Consider the following 24,492-nt stretch of genomic DNA (forward strand, 5'->3'; position numbering starts at 1 on the left):
TGGCGATGTTGTCTTGCTACAATATTGCCAAAAAGATTTGGACTATATGCGCAGTTAGAGTATATGAACTTATGATAGTGAAATAAGCTACAATTTTTGTCTATACTGTACCACACAACTGTGTAAACATACAACACTCAGTGAGATATCAATCAAATTTCTACTATAGTTATTTCTCTTACAATACTCTAATATAATTGTTTCCATTTAACAATACAATTGTTTAATTTTGCGTTATTATATCTCAATAATGAAACGATCAATGATTTTTGTTTTTCTTTTTTTAACTCGTAATGAACAGTTAGTTTTATGATAATTTCTGGTACTTAGTTTTTTTTCTAGAATTAAAAATTTGTTAAAAACATAGCCTCCTTTTCAATGCTCTCCGAAATTGAATTAAATTTATCTCGTGTTAGAGACGGTTAATCGATTTCAATTTTTGATGGTAATTGTATCATAATATCATTAATAAGTACCTATACAACAATTTAGAATTTTCTGACACTATGCTCATAGCAAGATTATCTTAAAAAAGACAACTGACTTTTGGTAAGAAAAATGTTTAACTCCCTATGTCCGTGCGTCTAAAAAACAAAAAAATTTTGAAGCTAAAATTATTTCTTGTTAAACCCGAAGTATTTAACTTAAAGAGATATGCATCTCTCATTATTATTCTCATCAGATGTTCAATTTGTTTTTAATAAATTCATATAAACAGCTTTTTGTTATTAAAATTAATAATTCCATATAACACAACAGGGATTAGTTTGGTATTGTTTTAATAAAATAACATAAGTGTTGTCTTAAACAATTACATGCATTACGTGAGTGCATTTGTTTTGAAAGTATTTGGGACACATAAAATAAAAAATATAAACAAGATATTTTAATTCATACAATATCGTAGTCGCCACTATAAAGTGTGAATTAATCATTACCTGCGTTGCTATTGTCGCTAAACTAAATAGCGTTCCATGATTGTATACTTTATACAGTTTACAAAACAATTAAATATATAAAATATTTTTATCTACGATTCTTAGGAGTAAAATTTTAGCTTCGTTTTATCGACAAAGCTATGCCCTAAAGTATGCTTGTTTCTACGATATTTGTTAATCGTTCATCACTTTAAAGTTATCAAGTTGGAATTTGATTTTATATCGTTATAATTAAACCCTTGCTTTTTTTCATAATTATTTGGTCAAAACAGGACCAAGAAAAGTCACTATAATTTGTATTTAAAAAATCTATTAAAAAGTTGATGGACATTGTGTATGCGATGGAAAATGTGTGCCTTCTTTGCCTTTTTAGTTTAAACGCAATTTCTTTCTTTTTATATATGTAAATATGAAATATATTAAGGTATACAAAGTTTAGTCCCAAGTTTGTAACGCTTAAAAATATTGATGCTACGCACAAAATCTTAGAAGAGGTGTTCATAAAATCATCTAAAGAGCCCATTTCCGGTTGTCTGTCTGTCCGTCTGTCAGCACGAAAACTCTAAAACGAAAAGACATATCACATAAATGAGCAACATAAGTCAATTGGGTCTTTTTTTCAATTTGGGTTTACAAAATGGGTCTTACGGATGTTTATGGGACTATTAATCGGATTCTTTTGGTCCTATGGATTCTTATCTATGCTTTAAGAAGATAATCAACGCTCCGATACTATAGAGTGTCACACAAAAGTCTATAGTAAAAAACTGTCAATTAATCAAGTTGACTATATGTCCATATAAATTTTTGACTTGTTACAAATAGTCTAAATCTTGGGCAGTAGTTTTAAATCTTGAATTTAATTTAATTCGCGCAGACAAAAATTATTGAAATTCTTACACAATATAGATTCAAATTTACATAATAATTAATTTTTTAGAGAATTACATTGTCGGTGTATTATGTTAACGACAATCAATTTAAAATTTTAAAAAAATAATTAAAACTCAGATAGAAAGTTTAATTATACTTATTTTAGTTTTGAAGTCATACTTATTATGAAAACAAAAACAAAGATTATGATTATGAAACGGAAATAACATTTGTTGCGAAGTTATATTTAGAGGTATTTAAATAAGATATAAATTAAGTTTGCATATATAATTAATTATTAATTTATAGACGTTTAAAATTATAAAAATAATTTGTTATTATTTTTATTAGACAAAGCATTTGCTGCCACGTTATATCTTGAATTCTTGTAATGAGTCGCCCAATGACCTCCTTGAATAATTATTCGATTACCTAAGTACCACGCTACATATATTTTTGATTTGTGTCAAATAATTACAAAAAAAATACTTTATATTTAAAATATATTAAATGGGTCTTATATTATGGTAAGGGTCTATCATAGTATAGACCTTTATTCAAACACAAATATTATTTAAGGATGTACGAGCACCAGGGCAATTTTGTACAAAAGGCTTGATCTTTTTTATATGAAGTTGGACTAGGATTTAAATCAATTCTGAAAATTTTAGAGAGGAGGGGGGGGGTTTGCCCGATTACTTAAATAAATAAATGACTTCAAAAGTAGGCATATTTAACATTGGTCTTATGGGAAAATGGTAGGTGGATGATATGTTTGCATAGATTTCTCCAAAACTAGTAGGTGGAAATTTAAAAAAAAAAACTATTTAAATTAATGTTAAAACCTTCATAAATTCTTGAAAACAAAAAAAACTCGTTGTGCCCGACCAATTACGGATGTATGAGCACGGTTGTAGGGATGTATTTTCAATTTTGATGGTGAATTATGTTATAGTAACTTGACAATATGACGAAAAGTAAGAATACAATTTTTCGATATCTGAAGTAATTTTCAAAATATCGAAAATTGTAAAGTTTGTTTAATTATTTAGCTTTCAATATTTCGAAAACCAAGATTTATTCGTCTATATTCATGAAGTTATAACAAAATACATAATCAAAGTTGAAAATAAAGTACAAATAAATTTAACTACAAGTCTTAACTTGTCTTAGCGCTCGTACTACCTTAATAATGATCTTTTTGTATATTGTAATTGTTATATGTACTAAGGTTATAATTTAATTATAGGAAGTCATTTTCAATAATTATTTTAAATCCATAACATTTTAAATTTTATATCAAGGCTAAATTCAACAAAATGTTTATTAATCATGTAAATAATATTGAATTTATGCATTCATTAATTTTATAATGAAATTTTTATATTATGATTGTTACATTACCGGTCTGGTCACCATTAATATAATCCGGTATTGCAGTGAATTTTATTTATATCGGATACACTTGTCAACTGTGAAAGTTATCATTTTTATTTAAATTATATTATATTTAAATTATATTTGTTTTCACCAAAGAGTAAGAATGACACGAGTTGGAACTGGTATCATAAGGTGTCTGCATAATTTAATTAATGAGTGATTTTCAAACGTTTTGTTAATTGTTTATAGACTAGCAATTCAGTCTTAAAATTGAATCGAAACTTTAATATAGGTATTTCCAGCTTACTTTAATAATTTTCATTGATGTAATTAATGGTAAATTAAAAAATTTAAAACGTTCTAGTTCGAACTAAACGCGAATAAAAATTTTATTACCAACTATTTCGAAAATTATTTCATTATATAATTAAAAAATCAAAAGTAACATTATTTGATTAAAAAATCCGATGTTTTATTATGTAATAAATTTTTTACTGATTTAGGAAGAAATTTTGTCACTTATAAAGTTAAAGTTATGGGATCATTAATGTTACAAAAGTCAGGGCCGAAGGTAGAGCTGAAAAAGCCGCGAAACAAAACCAATTTTGAGAACTTCATCCAAAAATCACTCGTTCTAATAATATTGAGGTAATGCAAAGTAAAATAACAGTATTTCGTCGATTAAAAATTGTTTATTCACATCTTATATTAACTTGTGGAAACAGTCATAATACTCATGATATCCTCGCAATGTTTTATAAGCGCTTTCAAAGCATTTCGTTACATAAAAATGCAAAAACTTATAACTAAAACCTCTTTTTCCTAGATTTTGCAGTAGCAAATTCTTTTATAATTGAAGTTAATCTTGCACGTTCTTTTATTTTCGATGGTCAGGACCGCTAAATTACTGAGTCTATCTCGTCCCATTGAACTAGGTAAAAAGTTTTTGATCAACTATAATTTAGAGACAGTCCATTTGGCTTTCGCAGAAGTGACAGGGGCAGTTAACAACATCAGAATTGCTGTTCATACATTCGGATAACTGGAAGGCAATGACGAATTGTGCATTATCATCTATTTCCTTCCAGGGGCCAGGGGCCATTGTCCCAGTTACCCTTTTGTAGTTTCGGCCCTGATAAAGGTATACAACTTTTTCTATTTTTTTCTAAGTAAACTTTTCTTGTTTTTCCAGGTTTTTTAGTTTCAGCATATCAAAAAAAAGAAGTCATATGATTAAAGAAATAAAATAATGGTTCTTGTTGATTGCAATAATTGCACGTTAGTCATTCTTAAATACATGATGATAAATATTGCTCCAAGGAACAAAACTTTCCCCTATACTGGTTTTTCAACTGTTACCTATTTATCATATACAAGTAGTTAATGAGTTTTAAAAATTATTTTAAATATTTATATACAAATTTTAATAATAAAATAATCAACTTGACAACATATTATAATAAATGAGTCAATCAACACTTCAGTTATGCTAAAATCTAGTCAAACAAAGATCTTTACTAGAACAAAAGAATATTTTCATATATATTTTAGTATAGATATTATGTTCGCCTATCGCTACCCGAAATATTATTCCGCGTTTTTACAACAAATAGAGTTCATTTTTTAAATATCACTGAATCATAATTAATTTAAATATCTCAATTTCTGTAATGATCTTTATAAATTTGTCTAATACAGGTTTTGATTATAATGTAGTCCTGATAAAATAATCGCCATTATTCCAGAGACTTATTATACGTCACTAATTTAGTGCCTTTTCTATTTTAAATTTGTACCCCATTTCATTTATTTGTGAATGTTAAATTTTAATTAATTAAAGAAAATTGAAAAAAATACAGTCGCACTAGGAGACGAATCCTGACATTTTGGACAAAGCGCCTCAGCCAATTGGGCTTAGGACCAAGAGAAAAATGTCTAAGAACTTTTTTTATCCAATTATATCGGATTACCCACCGGCAACCTTTACTATTACGTTCAGGAGCATTTTTTTTACGGGATCCTGGAAAAAATTTTCCAATACGAAAATTATTCATGTTCAATGACGAATTTTACCGGGTCTAATTGTAGGAAAGTCACCTGTTTAAGGTTATTGTAAACCTGCAGTATTGTAAACAATTTTTGGTCTATTGCACGGTACATACATATAAACCAAATGCATGCTTTGTAGTAAATTAATGAGTTATTTTTGGCTTTACAATACCCTGCAACTATTAAAATATATAATATATTGTGTGCCAGTGATGCTTATAAATTTAATAATATAGATATCGTTCTTCAATCATCAATACTCCAACTATAGTCGTCTCTGTTCATCAAATGATGGATCTTCATGAAATCATAATTAAATTAAAATTTTGTTTTTATATCATCGGCAACCTTATATTTTTATGGTATTTTTATAAAAGATTTTTCACTCTAGATTTTTTGATATAGTAATATCCAATTGAAAAGGATAACCTATATGATCATTTTTTCAGCCAACTTTGAACGATAAAATAATAATAAAAAGCCCGGTGACCTAGAAATTTTTTGTGATTTTTGGAAACTTTGTTAATAAAAAGTATTTATAAAGTTTTATTGAAATACCTAGTATTATTCAATCCTACCATATCTCCTTAATAAAATAAATATAAATAAAACTATAATTTTTACCAATAAATAATGTTATTTCTTGATCTTCAATATTTCCACGTACAATATTCACTCTAATTTTATTATGATTGTTGCTACGTTGATGTTGTTGTTCATGTTTTTTATTTTTACACAATTTTCCAACATTTTCATATTTATTATTATACACATCATTGTTATTATAAGTATTGTTCACACGATTGTTTACATTATGTTCATTAATATCTTCATGATTATTATTTGTAAATAAATAAACATGAGATGGTGATGATATTAAAACAATGTCGCCACATTGGGGACGTCGACGACGGTGCACCATATTTAATTTTCATTTGGATGTATTTCATTTATTTTTGAATAATTTTATAATTCTTATAATAACTTCACATTTTTAATCAATCACAATTTTGTTTTTGTTTATAATAATTTTATTTACATATCTCTGATGCAATTATTTTATTTTATTACGTTATTAAACATTATTTTAGTTGTAGAATTTGTTTTCATTTTGTCTTTGATAATTTTAGATGTCTAAAGTTGAGTTAAAAATCTGGATTAGTTTTGAATTTTAAAAATTATTAGCATATTATACTCGTATATGTAAAGAAGGTGTTTATGGCTTGGCTAATCGACGAATTAACTTGCATTATTTGGATGTTAAAATTTCAAATATCGATCTTCGGTATTTGTTCGATATTCTTCAGATAAACAAAACATGAAGGCTGTTCTATACACATTTTTGATTAACGTGAAATCATTCTTTGATTGGCGTGAAACTATATAATTTTTTTAAGAATCCTCTTAAATATTCATTGGCGGAAAAAATTTTATAAAGAAAAGTAGTTTTCCAGATAAGAATAGTTAAAGTTATAATTGAATTTCAAACACTGCGATTATACCCTTTTTACTTTATGGATTGATGAAATTTGAATATGTAATAGATATTCATATTCTACCGGCTATGGGTACTTTTATTTTTCGAAAATCCTGTTTATTTTCCAAATTTTCATTTTTCACACCACTAGGTATAGTGGAATACGAAAAAGTACTTGGGTGTGAACAATAAAAATTGGGAAAATTAACAGGATTTTCGAAAACTATTCGGTAGAATATGAATACCTATAACATATCTAAATTTCAAATCGATAGAATATAATCGCATTGCTTAAAATTTAATTGTAACTTTAAGCATTCTTATCTGGAAAACTGCTTTTCTTAATACATTTTTTTCCACCAATGAATATTTGAGAATTCTTAAAAAAATTATATGTTTCACGCCAATCAAAGAATGATTTCATGCCAATCAAAAATGTTTATAGATCAGCCTTAAAAGTAAATTTATTGCAGCCCTACATTTATGTTTATTTACTGTTTTAATTTTTTTTAAACATAATATCCAATTCTTAGATTCCGATACTATATTTTTTTATCAAGTTTTATTTTATGTAAGGTACTCCAAAATTAATTTGATTCAAATCTATTATTTTCATATTTTCATCAGCGTATACGGCTTTATAGTTTCCCTTAGTTTTATCAAAATGTTTTGAAAAACATAAACCTACACAAAAATACAGCTTTAACAGGAATAAATTGATGAAATATGCGATTGAATAAACCAAAATGTACGTATTTAGTATCTCCAGTACTTCACTATCGATTAAATTAACTTAACATTTAAAAAAAAATAGCTTCGATTGTATGCAATAAGATTTTGAAATTTTTGTTGCGCTCTAATTCAGTATTTTAATATAAAAATATATATCACATGAATTTTCTGCAAAAATGGTAGATGATATTTTAAAACACAGCATAAATACTTCAAAAATATTTACTATTATATTATTAATTTTGAAATATTTTTAACAAACTTAATACATTATTTTAAACAAATTACATAATTCCTTTTGTATAATTCCTACCACAGCGTATTTACGATTTTAGGAAGACCAAATAGGGCCTTATTTAATTTCTTCTAAAAATATAAAAATATCTACATCTTTATGAATTTACAAATGCCTCTTCGATACACATTTCGGAAGGCTCGCTTCACTTGCAAAGTAGGTATGATATTTAAATTTATACACCTTAAAAATATTTTAAGACGACTCAAATATGCCTAAGAAAAATAAGGACTCTCTCCGGGAAAATCCTATCAAAAACCGATATCCGAGATTAGCGAAACATACATGCCTACTATGGCAATTTTAACGATACGAATTCATTGCAGGTAATATTTATACACACAAATTCTAGATTTTAAGTTGTAAATACCTAATACAACTTTTCAATACAAAATTGTCTAGCCCCATTAAAGTCGTGTCCCACTAAAGTGTTTCTCAAAAACATGTATTATGATTAAATCGTTAAAGTTATCAATTAACGTGAGTGGAGATCAATAAATGCAATATCTCCAAATAATTTTTAAGAATTTGTTGTTATTTAAACGTAAAACTGAAAGTAGTACTATCGGGAATAGACTTTGCATTCAGAATTTAATGAAACTTGGCATAGTTTTCCATTATTATATCATAATTAACCAGTTAAATGGGAAATCACAGATTTTATTTTATTTCACAAAACTGAACGTTCAGATTCAGACTGGACGTTCAGTTCTCTGAAGGCCCCCAAAAATTTAACTGGTTAATTATGATATAATAATAGACAAAACTATGACAAGTTTCATTAAATTCTGAATGCGGTCTATTACCGATAATACTACCTTAAACTGTAAATAATATTAAATTTGTTCAAACGGTTTGACTACCGTGTAGTCTACAATCGTTTTAAATAAAAATAAATATATTGATAAGAGAAAATGAGATCAATTATTAAACAATAGTACTGTTTTTTTTCCACAAATAAATTTGTTTTTATCCTTAATTTTTACTTTTGAAAAATGAAATAGGTCATGCTAAATTTTGTTCATATATAATAAAAAATAACACTTTCCAGACGTTGAAAATCGTAAATAGTAAATGAATTCTTTTCTCAAAAACAGTTAACGAAAAAAAGTATAAAAAGGCATTTCTTTGTTCGTTTTAGCTCAAAAAAACAAAATAATTTTTTCAGTATAGAATTCAATTGTATATAATTAAACAAAAAATTAGTTCCAAACCCGCCCAGGACCATTTAATCTCTATGTTGATTTAATTTTGACAAGAATCCCACGCATTTGCATGCTCAATTCCGCCTAGAGTCAATATTAAAAGCAAAATATTATCATGATTATGATAATAATAATTGATAGCTGGGTTACCCTCGAACACATTATGATAGTGTCATTGTTTTGGGGACTAACATTATGATTAATTAATATTAGTTGGAATCCTTAGGCAATGTAATTTTTGGGATTCCTTGTCAGCCGTTTGAAAATCATCAACTCTTTTCAAGTAGATGAAAGGATGTGAGTAAGATGAGACGTATTACAGTCGCTCGTCGTCTTGCCGATTTTGTCAAGGTTCTGAAAGTTTATTTAAAAAAATGCAGAACTCTTATCCCAATTCGTAAGTTTTGAAATACAGAGTAGAGTTTAATTTTTCAAACTAAATCACGGTCACTCAAAAATCGCAACAAGTGTTTCGAAAATTTTGCTTATCATATAATTACACTACGTAATGCATCTAACGAATCGGGGATTCCCTCATTTGAATGAAGTCTGGTACTCATTCAGTCGACCGACCACCCGCTGCGTACCTAATTAATGGTTGTTCTTTATAAAATATCTCTAGCACTCTTATAATCAAATTACGGGGCCTCTAGGCAGTTGCCTGCTCTGCCTAATGGTTAATCCGACCCTGATTATGTATAATTAATTAATCATTTTTTTTCTCTTTGAAAATTCTCGTAATTGGGGGCATTTCTTTCAGGTTCTTGGAAAAGCTTTATTACACAACGTGATGTTATGACAGTTCGTCGATAATTTTCAACTTTATAGGCCACGCGTAATTAAATCTCACAATAATTTATACCGTATATTAAATTTACTATAAGTGTTGCCAACTTTGTTCAGCACCCAATGTATACAAGACTTCACAGTCTTCAAAAGTTCAGTCATAAAATTTTAAAAATAATAATTTTAAAGGAAATATTTTTCAAATTCTTTTAACATTATTTAGACATCATATAATAAATCAAAGTGTTTAGACAAATATTTTTTGAAATATTTGAGGATTTTATTGTGCGTGCAGGCGTATTATGTTGACATCATCGCATAATGCTATGTAATTAATTAAATAGTCAAAGTCCAACGCAATATCGCAAAAAAGTAACAACGTAATATCCAAATAAGTTTTGAGTAATAAATTCCTGCTTGATCAGAGTATCTATCTAATTGCTTGAAATTTTAATTCATTCTGGAATCTACAATAGTTTCTTTGAATTTTATATTGTTAATTTAATATATTTAAAGCCCCCTTTCGATTTGATAATTTTTTGTTTGTTTTCTGCTGGACATATACCTTACATTGTGCCTGCAATTGTGAAACATCCAAGAATTTCAGAACAAGGAGCAATATTGCTGTGCATTAGATTCATTTGCAAACTACCTGTATTAAACTCGACCTTAATATGAGGACGCATAAAAACCACAGAATGGCCCCAAGAGTATACAAAAAAAACTTTACCGGTATAGATGACGATTATATGTATTTAAAATATTCATTTACATTAAAATATATTCATTTCAAGGACTCAACCTGTTTTCAGTTGAAAAAAAAATTATAAAAATTTTGTATTTTGTTTCCAAGTATATATAAATTAATTTAATTATAAATACAACAAAAGTAGAGATAATCACTTTTCTCACATTATTTAATTGATAAGGACGAACGCTTATTTTGAATTAAATAAAAGTGGCAGCGAAAACAATTGTAAAACATAATTATATTATTAAAAAACGAACCTGAAGATTTATTGTCTACATTTATAATGCACCCAAATAGGCTCTCAATACATTAGGTATGCGAAATTTTCACATTTAAAAGATTTGTAGATGATGCTGGTCAATGACTATTTTCACAAAAGATTTTTTAAGTATGCCCATATAAATCTGTTATTTATGGCTACACTGTTTAACTTAAAAAGCTGCGACTTATTTTGAAGAAATTTACTGCTAATATAAACATTAAAATGAAAGTCTTAAAGACAGAACGCCAGTCATATTACTTAAGGGGTTATATATAAAATTAGAATTTTCAATGAATAGATTTTTTTAATTGAATTTCCGGAATGTGTATTTTAAGCATATTCTCTGAAAATTTCAAGTCGATCCACTAAATATTCACGAAGATAAACGCAAAAAAAAAAAAAAATTAACTGAGTGTAAACTGGTAAGCAAGATTTTTCCAAAACGGCTGGACTGATCGGTTTCGAATTTTTACACAATGTTCTTAGATATTTTCCCCAGTTATTGATCGGAGGAATACGATTTATGCAAATTATTTCGATATTTTAGACCACTTTGAAATTGGAAGTTTTCTGAAGAAGTTGGAAATTTTCTGTATTTATGTACCGACTAAACAAATTTTCTAGATGTTTTCATTTTGGATAATCCAGACAACATTTTTTTTTTTTGAAGTCTTCCAGGAGATCGTCTACAGGAGCAGTACCATATCAAATGTATAATATTGGACAACGGGATCTTAAAATTGCTATATGCTTACGTTTTTTATATTTATTTATTAAAATAATCGAAACTGGATATAACCCCTTAAATGTAAAAATAATTGAATAGTTGTCTTCTTTGTTAGTAAAAGGTAACCATATTTCTTAACTAAAGAACGTTGAGGTGGTAATATTTGGTAACAAATTTTTAAATACTATATGGATTTATCAAATTTAAAAAAATATACCTATTTGAACTTATATATTATGTAATGCATATACTCTGATCGTATTCGTTTGTTTAGCATGGTAGCTGCTAAGCGGATAAACCGAATCGAAGTAGTAGCGCCTAAACGGATGAGCGAATGATTTGATTTTTTGTTTGTTTGGAAGATAAATTGATCGAGAGTGTTCATAGCGATGTTTCAAGAAAATCTACTAAGCCGTTTGAAGATCGTAATCTCTTTTTATCGGGTACGGAACCCTAAAAATAGATGGTACAGACAAACACACAGATACACAGACACGTTAAACTTATAACACCCCTGTCAACAGTTGTGGATTAAAAATAAAATTTTAGTATTTTTTTTGGGAACAAGATATTTGGAAAATTCTTCTTGATAAAAATAATATTTTAAAAATCACTTAAAAAAAGAATCATTTAAAAAAACAATTTAGTTATATATTTAGCCAGCCTTTACACGTAAGGTATAATAATCAAATAATATTATAATAAAAACATTAATTTAATAAAATCATTTATTTGGCTATCATAAAATCATTTATTAAAAACATAATAATAAAATGATAAACCCAGACATTGTATACATTATGTTGTTTATAGTATGAGGTAACATTAAAAAAAGATAAGACACTCTCACTTTTTTTTTTCGAACACACAAATCACTATAGAATTAAACAATAGAACACTGGATAATTGATTAGGATTAAACACACATAGAAACTTCTAACTAAATTTTATCTATTCCATATACAGGTGTGTTTATTTGAATAATAAAATTGAAATAAAAATAAAAACACTAAACAGGTACAACAGAATAGAACGCACACAGAATGGAATACTATGTATTTGGTTTGATCTACACGTATGTATATTGTACGTACACGGAGGAGACACACTGAATAAACAACAAAATAAAATATTATTATACGCCATTGTGAAAGTTATTTTCGCCTGACCTTCATTTACCCATATTGATATTACTCGACCATAATTATTATACTTTGTGTTGTTATACAAGGTGGTCTACCATTAAATACATAATTGTTTTCTATTATTAAATTCTTAATAGTGATTATATATATATCGGTATTAAGCTGGAAAAATGAGTCGGGGTTGTGATCGTAACGCTGGTTACGTTAGGTTAGAGTGGCTGTCTAGGGGTGAGACACACTTAGTACGTTGTTATACCGCAAACTGCGTGGGAACATTCCCGATCACTATTCCATGAATCTTTGGAGTTGTTTAGAAAAAACAAGAGTGCTTGGCGTTAACGGACTTCAGATAGGAGAGTTCGTCAAAGAAGGGTGACACAAATGAGCCTCTCTTCATGCAAAAGTTGAACAGTGGCACAGAAGATGATGCTCCCCACTTTCACAGCTCTTTTGATTTGGCTTATAAAGGCCCTTTGAAGCAGCTCACATCAATTATTGAGATTCCTTCAAAAACAGATCTAGTTTACTCCGATAATTTTCATTAACGTTTACACCGAAATATAACAATCCAGAAATTTTGTTTCAAATTAAATCGTTTTTTATTTCAAAGGGGTGTAGTTAAAACCCATGAAATAAATGGTGGAAACGCATATAAATCGTGTATTACGTTACGTCTTACTATTCAAATGTATTTATTTGCGCTCCCACCATATTTATATCTAGAATTGTGAACAGTTATTTGAATAGTATTGAGGTATCATTTATTATTATTCCAGTATTGTGAATAGGTATTTATTAGAGCTATAGGCGACCACGCAAGCTGCGTTGCCCAAAGGCAAGTTATTCCAAAATTTTAATTTTTCACTTCTGTCGATAGTCCCTATGACTGACTATCAGTATTCAGGACTCCATAAAACCAGGGGTGTTATGATTACTGGATTTGTTCCGATAACTAGGCTTGTATGGAAAAATTCATTATAAATTAAATAAAGCATTGAAAAGGCATTATTTGAATGTATGTATTTAAGCAAGATTGTATATACAGCATTAAACACGTGTTATTGTGATGCTATTGTGTATATACAAAAATAAATAATACCATTTTGAGTGGTAGAGAGCGATGTGGACGTTTCCGATTTTCGAGACTCTACTGTAGTTATATTATTTCCTCAGAACTACCTCTTGAAAGGAATGAAAATCGATATTTATAGGTAGAATACACCTATTTTTTTTTAATCACAATTCTAATCATTTTGCATAGCACGCTCATTTGATGTGTCTCCTTGGATAAAAAAGAACATTTATTTTTCCTTCTTGGAATTGTTTGATATCCTTCATTATCCGGAGGAATGATCACTGGAACAGCAAATCGTTTTGTTTCGAATTTTTTACCCTATCGAATTATTTAACGATGTTCCAGCATGGTATTTGCAGTTTCTATGTTAAAGCAATGGTACAATTTTTTTTTTCGACAGAATTTAACGAAAAATTAAATTTAAGAATTTAATAATGCTTACTATTCCCAAAGTTTCAGAAATTTTGACCGTTTAAAATGGGAAATAATTATGCCAACGTCCCAATTTCGATCAATTTACGTCAAAATTAATATCTCGAAAGTGAAAATTAATTTCTAAATTTTTTTTTTAGAATTTTATTGTATAAACATTTTTTTCTACTTTTTCTTCAATATATAATAATATCATAAAAAATAGTTGAAGAGACCGGACATTTTACATGCTTTAAATGGGACATGACCCTCAAAATCGCGAACTTTGTCTTTAAATATCTCGCGATCTAAACGGTCAAAAATTATGAAATTTTAGGAATTCATAAATAAAGCTATTATAAACCCGAGAAAAAAAATTCGGCCAAATCTGTCGAAAAGTGATTTCATGCTGGTACTACCTTAAGCAACAAAATCATCTGAAATATTCAATAACTGTATTTTGTTATTACATTTATTATCCGCCAGGGTTTTTTTTCACATTAATTTTATATTTAGAGTGACGTCCTGTAGTGTTATTATTACCAGATACAATTTACAATTATTATGTACAATAGTAACATTGTTTTGAATACTAAATGGTAGTATATGCAACAGGTATTATAAAAAATTAATCATCTTAAGGTAAGTTAATTAATTAAAACAAAAACAAATTTCTAAAAGAAATGTACGAGTATGTGCGTCAATTGACGCCAAGAATAAATACATTATTCAAATGTGAGACACATTCAAGTGTATTTTATTAAATAACAAAGTAAATTTTAAAATTGTAATTTCTCCTTTTTTGCATTGTAAACATTAAATGTAAAATGCAATGTTCTTTTAAATCAATCAGTATGGTTCAAGGAAATCAAACAGTGTGTAAATGCTAAATCAATGATTTTTCCCCAAGAATTGATTGAAGTTCTAAAAAGTTGGAATAAGTTGACATTTCATTTATAGCAAAGGACATCACAATATTAGATAGGAAAATGGCTTTCTGTGAAATTTTTGTAAACCCACTGTACAATGTTCTTTGGATCATTTTGATAAAAAGCTCTCACGGCCACAAAAACTTTTAAGGATCAGTTTGCAAGCTACGGGCGACTAAAGCTACGAATATATTATATGTATAGTTTTGGTATATGACTATGAATATGGCTTTCTGTGAAACTTTTTCAAGCCACCTCCAAAGTGTTCTTCAAATCTGATCAAAAACTCTTACGGCCACAAAGGTTTTTAACGAATAGTTTTCGAGCTACGGACGATCAAAGCTACACATAAATTATATACACCCATATCACTATGATAAAGGCTTTTTGCGAAACTTTTCAAAATCACCCCAAAAAGTTTTTGGGATCGTTCTGATCAAAAGCTGTCATGGCCACAAAATTTTTTCACTTAGTTCAATGAGTAGTTTTCGAGCTAAAATCCTTTAAATTATAAGTATATAGGTCAGTGATAGAACGAATCATCTCTTTTTTCGAGGATACGAATACGATTGTGAAAATCCAAATAATAATAGTATCATCGCGGGAGTCGGTAATAGTCGAAACTAAAAGAAATAAACATGCTATTTGCTTCTAATGAATTTGAATGAACTAAATTTAATATCTCCGAAATTTTAAAATTTAAAATCAAGGATCAAAAGTTTCTTTTATACAAATATCAAACAGTTTTGTCATTGTCATTTCATGAAATATTTACTTTTATCATGCGAAAAATGTTCGCACAATTTCTTTTGAATTTTAATACATATTCGCAAATTTTAGTTAATAGCCTTTAAAGAATTTTTCGCGAGAAACTTGAAAACTATAAATTTTGTCAAAATAATTAATAAAGGCATTCAAATGAACAGCCAAAAGGAGTCGAAGTCGACTTTTCTTAAAGCACATAAAAAGATTTCCCAAAATATTCTTAATATTTACGTATCTGTCTGTATATAAAATTAAGATTATTGCCTCGTTATGAGCATAGTGGCAGAAATTTCTAAATTTTGGACTTATAAAAGATATAATAATAGAATTACCATAAAAATATGTAGTTGATTGGCCGTCTCTAACTCGAGTTAAACTTAATTAAAGTTCGGATAATTAACATAGAGACAGCAGGTTGTTTTAATTCTAGAAAAAAAACTAACCGTCAGGTATTTTCAAAAAACTAACTGAACATGCTTTATTATTGAGATATAATAACGCAAAGTGAATCAATTTTATTGTTGAACAGAAACGACTATATTTAGAATATTCATTAAGAGAGATAACTGTATTAACAAAATTTTAACACTTCGTAGCCTATATATTATATGAGGAATAGTTGTTTGATACATTAGAGTTAAAAATTACACATTATTTCACTACAAGGTACATCTAGTCCAAAACATTTTTACAATATTGTAGGGAAGCTCCTTAAAGGGGGCTAGGATGAAAATAAAATTGTCATGGCCAACAATTTACTGTAAATACATGGAGGTAAAAATTAAGTTGTATACATTATCGCCAACCAATCAAATATTTAAAATAAAACATTATAATATTAATACTTAATATAATTATTATTACCTATGGACTGAATGGTATTGGCTGTATACACGATTTTATTTTTAAAAATTTAATAATTATTTAGACTAATGACGTAACAACCTGCTAAACGAGATCTGTAAATGCATACCAATTAACCCACACAAATTGAGTGGGTTTTTTGTATTAAGTAAATAAAATTTTATATACCTACTTAATATATTTTATACGCCAAATGAATAATAATAATAATACATATTTTGATTTAATTTAATATTTAATAATAATTGAATAATATTATTTTAATATCTTAATAATAAATAAATAATATTTTATGTGTTAATTAATTAGTATTTTAAATTGATTCTGGTAATTATTTACAAAACTAATGTTATTAAGACTGTTATGTACAAATTTTAAACATCGGCGTGAAACTTTATAATTTTTTTCGAGTGTAGTACTCTCAAACAAAACTACACACAAACAAAAACTTCTTCTACCATTTTAATGGGAGGGTATTTTTACCTGTTATGGGACTATAGAAATTGTTCTTATCTAATTGTACCTAGGTGTGAAAATTAAAATTGGGAAAATTAACAGGAAAAATAAAAGTATCCAGGGCAAGTAGATTATGAATACCTATAACATATCCGAATTTCAAATCGATAGAGTAAAAGTTATTATCGCAGTGCTTGAAATTCAATTGTAACTATTTTTATCTGAAAAACCGCTTTTTGTATAAATCTTTTTTCCACCAATGATTTTTTTTAAAATTATTAAGTTTCACGCCAATCAAAAATTTGTACATAACAGCCTTGGCTAGACATGTCTTTCTGTCATGTTTTTAAAAATTTATCGTTGGAATATTTATTTTGTTTTTAAGATATTGCCCTTTCTCAAAAGTTCTATTTTGTTCTATATCTTAAACTACCGGTATAACTAATTGGCTTCTCAGTTTGTGCGTATTTTTGAAAAATATTCATGAAAATTTTGAAGCTACGTCTGAGAAAACAATATGTTAAGAAAAGCTTTTCAACACACATTTACACCCACCCTTAATTACTCACTGATAATCTTAATTAGTGTATATAGCCTTCCACATATTTGCCGTTTCTATCATAAGATAGACAGATACTTTACGCTCAAAGAATTAAAATAAATTAGTATACCTACTATCGCTATACTTCCTGATTTCGTAGGCCCCCGTTATTTTCAAGGGCTATCTGCCACCACAGCCGTGAATCGACGCACTGAATAGAAGGAAGGATACATAGTATTTTTTTTTTTTAAACTTTAAAAATTGTATGCAGGTAAACATTTCAAGATAGTATTATGAAAACACCTAAAAATTATTTATACAATAAATGTTTGTGTAAATAAGCAAAATCCAAAAAAGTGAAAATGAACAAATTCTAAATAAAAGAATATTCATTTTAAACGCATTTGCTTTAATTAGTTACATATCGTTTCATTTTTATGCAAATTTCAAGCTTTAATTTATAAATTTACTGTTCTATAAAGATTTTTTTTAATTAGCGGAGAACTATGCAAATTATTTATGTTTTTAATACACAGATAAATGAGATACAAATTAAAAAGAATTAGCAATTTTCAGTAACAATAAATTATCCGCGCACGTTCTCCACAGCCTTAAAGATCTTTAAAAAGTCCTTCAAAATGGTTAGTTAGATGATATTTAAGATTGGACTGCTTTTCGTTTGGAAATAATTTGATGAACTTATAATCTAAATTTCGGGAGGACAAAAATTGTTCTGAATAATTACTAAGTAGTCACAGTTTGAGTGATTTTTAAAAGGTTTATTACAATTGTAAGCCTCGGTAATCTAAAAATCTCTATAATTTAATAACATTTTTACTCTTCCTCTCAAAGCCTAAAACCTCTTTTACTTAAAATACAAAGCCTTTATGACTTAAAAGAATAATTTTAATAATTGATATTGGATCTCAGTAACTGTTTTGGCTACCTCAAGAACTTAAAGCATCTATATTTTTATCACAATCATTATCACCTAGTACTTGGGTGTATAATGAAAATACATAGACATAACAGTTCATAACACCATAATGTATAATCATTCAACAAAGAACATAAATAAACCTCACTAAGTAAAAATATGAACCATTAAAAACTCTTTAATTTAAACTCGGTAAATTAAAAACTTGATAATTCAAATTTAACATTTCCCTTGATTTTTAACTTATCGAGGTTCTGCTGTATGTTCCGAAACAAAAAATTATTAAACGACTTTAAATGCCTCATGACCTTTTAATAGATCCTTAAGTAACCTGCAACAATCAATTGTTAGCTTTGTTCTTTCAAATGTTAAGAATTTCTCAATAACGATCGACAGAAATTTATTACATTCATTGTTAAATATGCAATTACATAATCTATTACTTTTTTATATTAGAAGATTACACTAAAAAATATTTCTTTTATTTAGTTTTAAATGAATACAAAGGTATCCCGGAAATAATCTTGGATAAATCATTCAATATTATGTTGCAAAAAGTATGAAAAGTTAACTTCCATATACACGTATAGGTAATAAGGACGTGTAATTATATTACGTAAATTGAAATTCAATCGAGATCCTTAAAGCTCTGAACACGTCTGCAGAGGTAGTTTTTCATTCACAATTATAAGGGCGACTAATTGAATACACTGTCGTTAATGAATAAGAATAAAGTAACCGTCTATTATTGTAATTAAAATAATGCTACTTAAATAAAAAACCTCGATTTGAAAGAAAACAAGAATTTTTAAATCTTAATTAACCAAATACGTTTTTAAAATAACTTTAATTTATGATTAATAAAATCTTTATAGTTTTAAACATTTAATTTATGGTTTATAAAGTAAAAATTTATGGTTTTAATTTAAAATTTTAAATGAATATTAAAGCCGGTTTAATCAAAATTCATTAACATTTGGAAAATTTAGAAGAAAGTTAGATTTGTAGTTTAACAGTTTAATAAGCCAGCTTGATACTTTAATAAGCAATGATGAAAGTGAAATGCGTTGAAAGTTATTAAAGCATAAAGCTCGGGTCTAACTACAATAAATTGAACAGACAATTATTGATAAGATGGTGGAATAATAGGGGGTATTAAATGGGATATATGATTATAATTTATAAGTATCCTGGACCATTGCTGAATATGTAGCGCATATTGAAAAAATAAATTTCCAAAAGAAGCGAAACTTTTTCTCCGAATAAAAAGTAGGCCACATGGTCTAATTTATCTCCAAATATCTCTGGCTTCTGAGCAAAAATTTTAGATAATGAAATCGAATCACCTACCCATGGAGGTATCCAAAACAATGAAAAATCGTCGAATTGCGATTTTATGCGGTCAAAACTACGGGACTAAAAATAAGGGGATTGAAGAAAATGAAATTGTCGAGTAAGAAATTCGATTTATTCACCTTCCGTTTTTTAGACTCTTTGTGATTAACAGTTGAGCGATTACTTTTACCTCATTACCGCATTCAAAACAGTAGAACGTTCAGTAGGTTTATTTAAAAATATTTAGCAGCCATTTAGGATATTTTTCAAATTGCTATTTAACATTTTAACTGTTCATAGCCCACATAGCAAAGTTTTTCTCGTCAATTTTATAACCTATATATATAGAGGTAATTGAAGTCATTAAATCACTTGTAACTGTACTTACTGTCTTAGAATTAAAATAAACAGCAGGAGCCCTCTGTTAAATTTATTAAATAATAATAAAATTCACAATAGTACTAAGCGGGTTTCACGTCTATACCATCATTCAAATATTATTTTATATAGTTATGCAACTTTAATAACAAAAATGATACAAACGTGCCTATATTTGCTACAATTATAACAGTTTGAAATCACAATCATAACTTTTCAACCGTTAACAATATTATCAATTACTTATAAGTTATATGTAACATTATTGTTTTTTTTAATTACTTTAGAAATACGTATGTGATATGATTTTATTGTGTAAGTAAGTAAGCTTTCACTCAATCAATTCAATAAAAGAAAGTTATTAGTAATTTATTGACTAATTGTATAAGTCTTATTATTATTATTCAAGAACTATTCTCATAACAAGAGTACTGTCTTGCCTATAAATTACACTTTTTAGTAACATTTATGAGGACTAAATATAGTCAGATTTAAATCTCTAAAATGTGTTTAACAGGTATTGAAGATGAAAGCATACTTTCATTAAATTGAAAGTAATGAAAATTATACTAGTTTGAAAATGGTAAAATCCTTTTATAAAGATATATTGAAATCGCGAAACTTGAAAGTTTGAAGCACCCGAAGAGTTAAAAGTTTGAAGATTTTTTGTGTTTGCGTGTCCGTTTGTGATGCTCTATTAACACAGCTCTCAGATCGGCTGATTTCGATGTAATTTCTTTAAAAGCTTATTAAAGGATAGACTTATTAGAAAGATATTATCATATTATCAGAAAGCTTATTATAATAATATTAACACAAATTAATGCACATCTTTTTTTTAATTCTGCATCGAGATTAACATTTTATTGTAGTGTTGCTTAAAATGAATGGAAATTAGTGAGTGTGAACATTTATATCTAAAAAAATTTGTTTTCATTTTTTTGCGTTCTTAAGAATACTTCTGTCTTAGAGGTGGAATTTTACTAAAATATTAAATAACTGTAGAAGGACGAAAAAAAGTTGAAATTACAAAGTATATTACGTATTTTTCGTAGAAAAATTTCGTAAAAATATTCCTTCTATGTTTTAAGTTCAATAAATTTTATTAGAGTATTAAGTAAGAAAAATTAATATAAAATGGGAATTAAGAAATGAGTTAGTTCTATTTTTTGCTTAGTTTTGTTAGGTTGGCTATCGATATTTATCAGCTTTTAATTTTTTTTTGTATATTTTTCCAAACATTTCATACATATAAAATTACAACTTTTCGATGACAAATCAATTTTTAATGGGTTTTTTTTAATCATATGCTTGGTTTTATATTTAAACGTTGAATCATTACTTGAGCTTTTGTGGCAATAAGTTGGTAAATTTATGTAAAGAGGAAAAAAATTTAATTAGGAAATTAACTTTTGTACAATGAAAAGATTAATAATAATAGACCACCACACAAATTAATTTCCTCTAAAATAACCAAAATTTTGTTATAATTAAATTTGGATTTTTAAGATTTTTTTGTAACGCTTGCACGCAAAAACAACCAAATGGATTTGAAGGAAACTGTTCAATAATATAGCTCATACATCAAACTAGCACATGAACTATAATTTATAAAAATATATTTTTTTTAAATCAAAAATGTAAATTTAGCCTATGACATTTCACTACATCATGTATGAACATCATTTTGAACCATAGTAAAGATTTCTGTAAAATTGTGCACGAGATTCATCGGTACATTTACCTGTGTAAAACAATCACAATTCCTTCCCCTATTTAGGGGGATAACGAAGAAAATTGAGGCTATAACGCGGTGGTCTTTACTTTTAAGCCCGGCGAAGCGGGCGGGTATCAAGCTAGTATTTTATAATTTCTTCAAGACACAAATCACCTCACTTTTTTGGAAACTTTCAATTATAATGCCAAATAGTGTGTGTAGGTTATTTTGATTAAGAGCATTTCAGTCTAAAAACGCACGAAGAAAAATGACTCACCGGATGTACATACGCAGAACTGGTTTGCATGTCTTTCAACTCAATTCAAAAACACCTTACGCAATTAAAATTAACCTTAAGAAAAGAGTATTGTCGAATATAGTGCATTATATATTTATATATGAATCATAGGCTATTATTAAATTACTAATTAATAACATTTATGAAATGACGCGTCTATAAAATAAAAATTACAATAAGTATTGAATATTTATTTATCTCGAGGCGAATTTTATTTTATGCTAATATTAATTATGCAGTAATAATTACAATATCGAGTCACAAAGTGTAAATAAATGTAATAGAGCGTGAGCCCACAACAAGCGAAATTTCTATGATTCTTTTTGTCGGCCATTTGGAGGGTAGATAAAAGTTTGAGAGATCTTTGTCGATTATCTGATTTTGACGAATATTTTTTGTTTGTCGTTTGTATTAAAACAAAGTCAGTGACTACACAATTCTCAAACAAAAATAACAGTAAGTTTGTAACTGCTAAAGGGGTTGATAAAATATTTCGAAAAATCGAAAAATTGCACTTCATTATTCAACCTCTTCAACTTTCTTTAATATTCGGAACATAACCTAACCAACTCGAATATTGAAAGGTCTGTGTTAAATTAGCAAACTAAAGAATGCAAATTATGAGGCGAAATTTTTTAATAGTTTATGGTGTAACATGTTTTATGATTTTTTAGAAATATATCACCATTTATTCTTAGAAAATTGTTATCAAAAATTTATATAAATTATTATTTAACATTATAATCATAAGATAAGAAAAACTAAAATAAATTTATAAAATAGTACTTATTCAAACAAATCGTTAATCAACCTTAAGCCAGAATTATAAGTTGGTATTCTACCGTCATATATTATGATGTGGATGGAATCGTTTACTTCGTTCTTATTCTAGCGGGGATAGTGTGATCAATTTACCGCCCAATTAATTATAATTGATCAGACTGCCGCTGCTTGGATTCGAACTCCTAACCTAAGTCTAAGTAGTCAAACGGTTAAAGTCGATTGCCGTTCAACTCGCTCGGTCACTTAGACTTTTAACTCATTTTTATGTACCTATTAAGGTATTTCTATCGGAGTGAGCGAGAAAGCGATAGAAACAGAGAAAATATAGCTATTTAAATAGTCGTTGTATTAATGCAATAAATCTGTCAACGGTACAACGCATACTATCATATATTGCTCATCTGCGTATACGCTATAACAAGCAAGGTCAAAGTTGCCGCTTGTACAATTCACTTCTAGATTAGACTAAATTTTGACGTTTGTTTATTATTTTTCGTAAACTAAACGGTCAATTACATTCTATTTAGGCTCAAAGCATCCTTTATTTTTTTATTTACGTAAATTTAGTTGTGTTAACAAAGTTTCTTTGACTAGCAAAAACGTTTACTAAAAATGGTCAAAAAAGTCTTCTAAAAAGTATGAATTACTATCCCTTGAGTGTTAAATATCGACAACTTGTAGCAAAATTTGTAGCCGCCAACAGAGATGGTGATTGTTGAAAACCACTTCTTTGCACAATTTCGTACAATAACTACTTTTAGTCTCTTGTCAGAAATACCTTAAATGTGCAATTCCTAATCCTAACGTTCAATGCCAACATGTTTATTTACTAAAAATAAATATAAGAAAAATCTATTCGAGATAAGAAAAGATATCTACCCTTTTTTAACAAATCCCCGAACAAAACAATCAAATAATTATTGCAGAGATCTAGTTATAAATGTTTTATTAACAAAACATTATAAAATTTAGATTCATAAATATTACAATCGCTATAAATAATATTAATGTTTTGTTTTTGCACTGATTAATTTATTGAAATTCAATAACTTAGTTTAATTTTAATTAACTTTAATTAGACTTTAAAACATCTCTAATAAAATTAAATGGAATAATTATATTTACCTTTTGAAATAATACTTTTTGAGGAACTCTTTTGATTATGACAACGAACTTTATCTGACCATGTTTTTTCAGCTTTTTTCTGAATAGGCCTCTCATGAATGCTGAAACAAACAAAATAGTTGTATGATTTTCAATTCAATACTTTTTTATTTTGCTACCCGTAAGACCGTCAATGGTAATTTGATAATTACTATACTTATAAATGCGAATCCGGAACATTTTTAGAGAGGATTACATGAAAATTTTTTGAGTAATTAA

At 27.6% G+C, this 24,492-nt stretch overlaps 1 protein-coding gene across 3 annotated transcripts in view; it reads right to left on the reverse strand.

Annotated features, from left to right (window-relative positions):
• The window catches only part of LOC123295048 (MATH and LRR domain-containing protein PFE0570w), a 58,661-nt gene that overhangs the window by 12,850 nt on the left and 21,319 nt on the right, over window positions 1-24,492 (reverse strand). For all 3 annotated transcript variants that reach the window (XM_044876257.1, XM_044876256.1, XM_044876255.1), the window contains one exon: window positions 24,235-24,335. In XM_044876257.1, the coding sequence (XP_044732192.1) occupies window positions 24,235-24,335 (101 nt within the window). The remainder of the gene's footprint in view (window positions 1-24,234; window positions 24,336-24,492) is intronic.

This window comes from Chrysoperla carnea, chromosome 3, assembly GCF_905475395.1.
Source record: "Chrysoperla carnea chromosome 3, inChrCarn1.1, whole genome shotgun sequence".
Taxonomy (NCBI): domain Eukaryota; kingdom Metazoa; phylum Arthropoda; class Insecta; order Neuroptera; family Chrysopidae; genus Chrysoperla; species Chrysoperla carnea.